This window comes from Otolemur garnettii, unplaced genomic scaffold, assembly GCF_000181295.1.
Source record: "Otolemur garnettii isolate 467f Iridium unplaced genomic scaffold, OtoGar3 scaffold00100, whole genome shotgun sequence".
NCBI lineage: Eukaryota > Metazoa > Chordata > Mammalia > Primates > Galagidae > Otolemur > Otolemur garnettii.
Window position 1 is genome coordinate 7,220,985 of NW_003852495.1, and position 8,114 is coordinate 7,229,098.

At 49.5% G+C, this 8,114-nt stretch overlaps 1 protein-coding gene and 1 non-coding gene across 2 annotated transcripts in view; both read left to right on the top strand.

Annotated features, from left to right (window-relative positions):
* Nucleotides 1–8,114, top strand: part of SIPA1L3 (signal induced proliferation associated 1 like 3) — a 248,595-nt gene that overhangs the window by 180,027 nt on the left and 60,454 nt on the right. The window contains exons 11-12 of the mRNA XM_003796134.3: nucleotides 5,213–5,464; nucleotides 6,165–6,302. Coding sequence (XP_003796182.1) covers nucleotides 5,213–5,464; nucleotides 6,165–6,302 — 390 coding nt within the window. The remainder of the gene's footprint in view (nucleotides 1–5,212; nucleotides 5,465–6,164; nucleotides 6,303–8,114) is intronic.
* Nucleotides 6,486–6,589, top strand: LOC111727340. Its single transcript, XR_002774918.1, has one exon. It is a non-coding gene; the product is annotated as a small nucleolar RNA U13 (small nucleolar RNA).

Below are 8,114 nucleotides of genomic sequence, written 5' to 3' on the forward strand. Positions count from 1 at the left end.
AAAAAAAAAAAAAAAAAGACACTAAGAGCAGTGCAAGGGGTCATTCTCCCACCCCCAGGCCACAAGGCTAGAGTTCTCAGTGAGACCCAGGCCTTGGACCAAAGCTGGGCTGGACCAAGCTTCTGGGAAGATGTCCTGAGCCTCTGATAAGATGTGTCACCAGGACCTTGAGTAGTTGTGCAGGCTCAGGAGGGATGCTCTTATCCCACTGTCTCTGTTATAGCCTGTTGGAGATGACCATCCTGGAATGTCTTTTTCCCCATTACTTAGATCTAATGCCTCTGATCAGGGGAGGTTGGAAATTCCTCCTAAAAAGGGATATCAAAACCCCATAAGTGAGTGAGCAGAGGAGATAAGAAAGGAGTGCCTGTGACTCCCAGAAACGAGGCTGTCAGGACTCAAGGAAAGGAGGCAGTGAGAGAAAGTGGTCATAGCTGGGTAGAGGGCAAACACCATCTGTGTGTGAACCAGGAGGCTAAGATGGGAGTATTTATGAATACTTCTGGTGTAGGCAGAAGCCTAAAAGCAACCTAAAATCCATCCATAGTGAACCAGCTGAGTCAACCCCAGGTCCTTGGGTGATGTTATAATATTAATCAATTGTTTAAAGACAATGAAATGAATGCATTTTGCTAAGGGGGTATATTATGTTCATTGTGGGGGAGGCAATGCTGTGCAGGGACATAGTGTGCTTTTTTTTTTTTTTTTTTCAGACTGAGTCTTACTTTGTCACCCTCAGTAGAGTGCCGTGGCATTACAACTCACAGCAACCTCCAACTCATGGCTTAAGTGATTCTCTTGCCTCAGCCTCCTAAGTAGGTGGGACTATAAGCACCCACCACAATGCCTGGCTATTTTTTTTTCTTTTTTTTTTTTTATTTATTTTTCTTACTTACACATGTGTATATTAGGTTTCCATTTTTGCCTTCACAATGCCTGGCTATTTTTTTATTGCAGTTGTCGTCGTTGTTTAGCTGGCCCGGGCTGGGTTCAAACCCACTAGCCTTGGTGTATGTGGCTGATGCTGTACCACTGTGCTACGGGCACCAAGCCATAGTGTGCTGTCTTTTTATTACCATTTTAAGTCATTTTTTTTTCTAAGACAGAGTTTCACTTTGTCACCCTGAGTAGAGTGACATGGCATCATAGCTCCACAGCAACCTCAAACTCTTGGGCTCAAGTGGTTCTCTTGCCTCAGCCTCCCAACTAGCTGGTACTACAGGCATCTGCCACAGTGTCCAGCTATTTTTTAGAGACACTCTTGCTCAGGCTGGTCTCAAGCCAGTGAGCTCAGGCAATCCACCCAACTTGGCCTCCCAGAGTGCTGGGATTACAGGTGTGAGCTACCTCTCCCAGCCTTAAGTAATAATGTTTATTTACTTATTTATTCATTTATTTATTTATTGAGACAGTCTCATTATGTCACCCTCAGTAGAGTGCCGTGGCATCTTAGCTCACAGCAACCTCAAACTCCTGGGCTCAAGCAATCCTCTTGCCTCACCCTCCCATGTAGCTGGGACTATAGTCACCCACCACAACACCCAGCTATAATTTTTATTTATTTATTTATTTTTTTAGATACAGGCTCACTTTTTGCCCTGGGTTGAGTGCCATGGTGTTGTCATAGCTCACAACAACATCCAACTCTTGGGCTCAAGTGATCCTCTTGCCTTAGCCTCCAGAGTAGCTGAGACTACAGGCACCTGCCATAATGCCCAGCTAGTTTTTCTATTTTTAGTAGAGATGGAGCCTTGCTTTTGCTCAGGCTGGTTTAAAACTCCTGAGCTCCAGCTATCTTCCCAGAGTACTGGGATACAGGTATACCTGGCCTATTTTAAGTAATAATTGCTTGTCTGCATAGGATGTTTCCAAAAGAATGCACAAGAAATTAAGAGCAATAGCTGCTTCTGGTGGGTGAAACAGGGATGAAGATAAGGATGCCCTTTCATGTCACTTCAGAAATTAAATCAGTGAAGTGGGGCTTCTCTAATGTTATGGTTGAACATCAGTGTCAGCACAGGTTGCTCAGTAAAGTGCAGATTCCTGGGCCTCGCCTCAAGGGGAGGCTTCTGATATCCGTGAGCTGAGGCAGGACTGGGGAATCTGTATTTTCCCTGAACACTCAGGGTGATCTAGATGTTGGGGATTTTCAGATCACCAGGAAAGGTTGGAGAGTAGGAGCTGGGGAGGAATTTTTTTCCAGAGCCCCAAGGTGGGTGTGGGTGGATTTCAGAAAGTGGAAGGGAGGCTTCAGCTTCTGAGTTTGTATGAAGAGTGGGTAGACAGTCCATAGAATCAGCTGGAGAAAGCAACAGCAACAGCTTCAGTTTGTTAAGCATTTGGCATATACCAGACTCTCTGCCAGTGATCATAGGATGCATAGAACCACCCCCATCTTACAGATTAGGAAACTGAGGCTATGAGAAGGAAATGCCCCTGCCAAAACCATGCAGGTGGTAACAGAGCTGAAATCTGACCCAGCCATCTGGCCCAGGAACCTTGGCTCTCTACCTCTCGGTACTGCCTTCAAAGTAATTAAATACTATTTTCCTCCTTTATTTTTCTTTCTTTTTTCTTTTCTTTAAGAGACAGGATCTATTTATGTTACCCAGGCTGACCTTGAACTCCTGTGCTCAAGTGGTCTTTCTGACTCAGCCCTCTGAATAACCGGGACTACAGGCATATACCACTATGCCCAGCTGTGTTTCCCTCTTTGAATTCATATTCACTGGCTCCTAGCTCAAGATGAAGCAATCAGTAACTAGAGAAAAGGTCAAAGGCTCAAGATACCTACCTGTGGGCTTCCAAACCACTACACAGTGGGCCATTGTGGATGGCTGTTAAAATTGTGGGCTTTGGAGTTAACTCACTGTTTATATCCAGTTTCTACCTCTTACTAGCTGTGTGACCTTGGACAAGTTACTTCTTGTCTCAAATTAACTTATCTCTACAATGTGATAAACTGATCAGGACTATGAGTACCAGCAACAGAACAAACTCAAACATAGTGAAGCAAAAGTCTTCCCTGGCTCATGTACGTGACAAGCTAGGAGAAAGGGAAGATTCAGGCATGGCTGTATCCAGGGACTCAGATACCTTCATCAAGAGTCTCTATCATATGTCCCCTTTTCTGTGTTGCTGTCATTCTTAGGTGGTCTCCCACCTCCTGGGGATAAAGATGACCCCCACATGCAGCTCTGGACTTGGGTCCCACCCTAGCTCAGCAGCTTCAGTAGAAATAGGTTTTTTCACCTAATAGTTCCAGCAGCAGTTCTGTGCTGGCTCTGAGTAGCCCTACTTAGGACACATGCATTCCTGTGCTCAAATCATTGTACCCTGGGGGAGAAACATTTCTGAGTGTCAGGCCTGGGTCATGTGCTCACACCTAGAGCCAAGAAGTGGGATGAGTCCCACCCTGAGCACACAGACCTGTTATCAGGAGAAAGAGGTGTAGAAGCCAGCCGGGCAGGAACAGCAGGTGCGTGCTGCTTGGGGGTGATGATGGCACCTTTCTTCTCTTCTGCCCAGGCCTGGTATACTTATAGGCTCTGTTGCACGCTCATATTGTTGATGTCCCTCACCTGATGCCTGGTGAGACATCAGCACCTACCAGTCCCAGGAGATAACCAGGAGGAACTGCTGAATGTCGGGCCCAACCATAACACTGCTGAGGGACGCAGTATGTTGGGCCCAGGCACCAGAGCACGTCCTTGGTCTACCATTTGATGAATCCTTACCAGCCATGTCCTGGGCCCACAGCCTTTGTCTTTAATCTGTTTTGTGCTGCTGTAACAGGATACCTGAAACTACATAATTTGTAAAGGTCTCCAGCCACTCCCTGGCTGGATTTCCCACAGATCTAGAGGCTGGAAGTCCAAGGTCACAGTATTGGCAGGCTAGGACCTGATCTCTCTACTTGAAAGATGGTAACTTGGGGCAGTACCTGTGGCTCAGTGAGTAGGGCGCCAGTTCCATGTAATGAGGGTGGCAGGTTCAAATCCGGCCCCCAGCCAAACTGCAACAACAACAAAAAAAGCCGAGTTTTATGGCTGCTGCCTGTAGTCCCAGCTACTCGGGAGGCTGAGACAAAAGAATCACCTAAGCCCAAGAGCTGGAAGTTGCTGTGAGCTGTGATGCCACTGCACTCTACTGAGGGTGACAAAGTGAGACTCTGTCTCTAAAAAAAAGAAAGAAAGATGGTACCTTGAATGCTGCACCCTCTGGAGAAGAGGGACACCATGTCCTCACCTGCAGAGAGTTCTCACACTGCCACAAGCCCTTTTCATAACAGCATTCATTCATTCATGAGGACTTTACGCTCAATACCTTCCATTAGGCCCCACCTCCCAACAGTTGCATTGGGCATTAAGTTTCCAGCACCTGACTTCTGGGGGACATAGCAGACTCTAGGTACCAAGTCCTCCAGATATTTTACTGGGTGGCCATGAAATTTCTCTGGGCTCCAGGTAACTTACAAGAGCCTAGAGGATTGGCTCAATGGGGGCATGAGAGCTTCCAGGCTGAGGGCTCCCCAAAGCTCATCTCTCACAGTTGCTGGGAGGTAGATTTTGTGAGCACAGCCCCTCCTCGGGCTCAGAGCCCCCTCTGGTGCAGGGCTGCAGCAGTGGTGGAGAATGCCAGCCCTGCTAGCAGATCTCCCTGCCTCAGGCCAGGAATGCTGCAGTATCTGTGCCAGCCTGGTCTGGGGGGAGTCACAGGCCGTTCTGCATCTATTTCAAGGTTCTGGATTTCGTGGCTTTTTTTTTTTTAACCACCCTGCAAAGTAGGTCACCTGCTCCTCTTCCAGCTGCCTTTGAGATTGTTTGAAACAAGGCAGATACTGTCCTTTGATTCTGAGGGCATCTGTCTTCCTGGCCCCAAGTACAGCTAAAGGGGGCCAAGCTGGTCCACAGAGGGCACTGGCAGACTCAAGGCCTGGGTCAGGTGGAAGGCAGAGGAAGAGAAACGGGAGAGTGGGAGGACGGGAGAGGAGGTGACGTAAGAAGGGCCTGGCAATCAGAGCCCCTGTGTTGGGCCCTGTCCTGGTTGAGGTCTCTGAGCTGGTAAGTTTCCGACCAATTTAAAGGCTATCCACTTGATTTTTGAAATAGGCCATCGTGGTTTGGATTTGGCCAGGGAAACTCAGCTCTGGCAGCAGGCACGTGTGCTGGTGGGCCGGGGCCTTTCTGAGTAACAAAGTTTTTCTTCCCAGGGGGTGGCCGGAGACCTATGACATGAATACCTCGGAGCCCAAGACTGAGCAGGACAGCCTCACACCTGGGGGCCGGCCCCCCTACCGCAGCAATGCTCCCTGGCAGTGGAGTGGGCCCGCATCCCATAACTCTCTACCAGCCTCTAAGTGGGCCACTCCAGCCACCCCCGGCCATGCCCAGTCCCTGAGCCGGCCCCCAAAACAGGCCCCCATGGTCCCCTTCCGGGAGTCCCAGCCACTACACAGCAAGAGGTAAGGACCCACCAAGGGCGATCCCCACCCCCTCCTGCCATATGTCCACTCATGTTCTTGGCCCTTCTTTCTCCCCTCCTTTTCCTCTAGTCTCTTTCTCGCCTGAGCCTCCCTGCCTCCCCTCTTACCCTCATGTCTCCATGTTCCTTCCCGCCCTGCCTCCCCTTGAAGTGTCAATGTGGGCCTCTTGCTCAGTGTTGGGGAGCTCAGTGAAACTCTGTTGTTTTTTTTTAAGAGGTGGAGGGACTGATAAGCATGAAATTTAGGACAGTGATTTCTTCTTGGGACGGCAGGGAGGAAGGGAGGCCTCAGGTTGGAGTTATCAGCCCTTTGCTAGTCATTGGGATGGGTGAAAGCTATAGGGAGTTTGTTTTATTATAATAACAAATATAACTTACAGATATTCTTTTGAATATATTTTATATTAAAAGATAAAGAAAAAATTGCCCAAAATGAATAAATCCAATTTGTAGAGCAAAAGCTGAGGGGTGGGGGGACAGCAGTGCAACCTAGAAGAGGAGACGGGGGTATCCAGCTTCCCCCTGCCCTATGCTCAGAACCTGTCTCTCCATCCCTAGTAGTAGAGAGCTGACGAGATGTGGCTGGGCCTGCAGGAAAGGCCCATCTGTCCACGCATCCTCTGAGGACAAGGGTCCCCTCCCTTTCGCCTGACTCCTTCCTCTCCTGTCTGTCATTCCAGGCCAGTCAGTTTCCCAGAAACCCCTTACACGGCATCACCAGCAGGGGCCGACAGAGTCCCTCCCTACCGACAGCCTTCTGGGAGCTTCTCCACCCCCGGCTCAGCTACCTACGCGAGATACAAGCCATCCCCAGAAAGGTCAGAATCTCTTCATTCTTTTCAAATTAAGGAACCTGATGAAAGCTGTGGATCCTTCTTCCCCGGGATATGCAGCCCCCGTACAATTTTGTTTGCCATTTTATGGGCTTTCTGGACCCTTGAAGGTCATCAGAGGACCCTCCCCCAAGGGATTGGCTATGTCTCATATTAAATTTAGGGCTGCTCCCTTTGTAGTTCCTAAGCCTGACGACTAGGTTTCCATGCTCATGTAGGAAGTGTGCCGCCCTCACACCGTGTCAGGACATCAGTACAGTGTCCCCATGTTATGGTAAAACAAAAAAGGCCGAAGTGGGCTGAGTGGGGGTCACTGCTGGCTTTTCTTCAGCAGTAAGACTGCCATCTAGCATGGCCACTCATCTGACTCTCTGCCCCACCCCTGAGAATAGACCATCAGCATTGGCCGGTTTGACAGTCTTCAGGCTTTAGTCCTGTACCCGTGTAGCCATCCCCAACCTAGCAGCCTGAGAGATCTTCCCATATCCTCCCTGGCTTCCCAGTGCCCTCCGGATAAGCCCAGCTCTGCAACTTGGCATTGAAGGTCGTTCAGGACCTGGCTCCAGCTGAGCTTGCTCCCCGCTGCCTTCAGCCTCAGTGCCTATGTCCTTCCTCTCCCCAGTCCCTGTATCAGGGGCAGCCAGTAGTCCCCCATCCTCAGGCCCTGGGCCTCATCCTGATGCCTCCTTTGCCATTTGCCCTTTGTCCATCCACTCAGCCTCCTGCACATTTCTGTCACCTGCCCCCTCCTCCTTCCCTGCTGCCTTGCCCTGGCCACCCCAGAGGGCTTTATCATACCTCTCCTAATCCATCCTCCACTTGGCAAGCAGAAGGTTCTTTTATGTCTGGCTGTGTCTATCCCCTACTCCAAACCCTCCTACAACTCCTAGAACCCTCAGAACACAGCCTCAACCCTGCCCTTTGGCCACCCAGGCCCCTTACCCCTTGCAAGTCTTGTGTCGTGCCATGTATCAGCCACACTGGCACTGCCAGCTTCCCATAGGCTGCCTGTGTTTCAGAGCCTTGCTCATGTTCTTTCCACGGCCTAGTAATTCTTGGTGCTCTTCATGCCACACACCCCTATCAGCTAACTCAAGCTCTGGTGCTCCTCCTTCAGGAAGCCTTCCCTAAAGCTCTTGAACACAAGATGATGCCCTTAGTTCCCTGTGTGCTTCCTGACCATGCCTTGAGCAGTATCAATTCTGTTAGCTCAGCTGAGAGTGTGTGTGCATGCCTGCATGCACATGTGTACTTAGAATGAGTGAAAGAGCAAGCGTGCTCGCCCAGAGCGAGGAGCTTTTCAGTTCACCTTTGTGTCCCCATCACAGCACTGGATCTGACGTGACATACCTTTGGCACATATTTGATAAAAGGATGGAGTGAGTCGGATTGTTTCAATAAAACCACCTGCCTTGCTGGGTGTCGTGGGAGGCACCTTTAATCCCAGCTACTTGGGAGGCTGAGACAGGAGGATTGCTTAAGCCTGAGAGTCTGAGGTTGCTGTGAGCTATGACACCATGATACTCTACCAAGGGTGACAAAGTGAGGCCCTGCCTTAACACTGGGCTGTGTGCACTAAACTGGTGATTCTTATCCTTTAGCAGAGGAGGACTGGTTAAAATACAAGTAAATTAAAATACTTGTAAATTACTGGACCTTGCTACCAAGTTTCTGACCTGGCAGGTCTGGCATAAGTTGTGCCACATGGGTGCCGTTGGTGCAAGGACCATGCTCTGAGAGGCATGACACCAGGCCACTGTTAGATTCTAAGACTTCCTTGTTAAATTGGGGAAACCT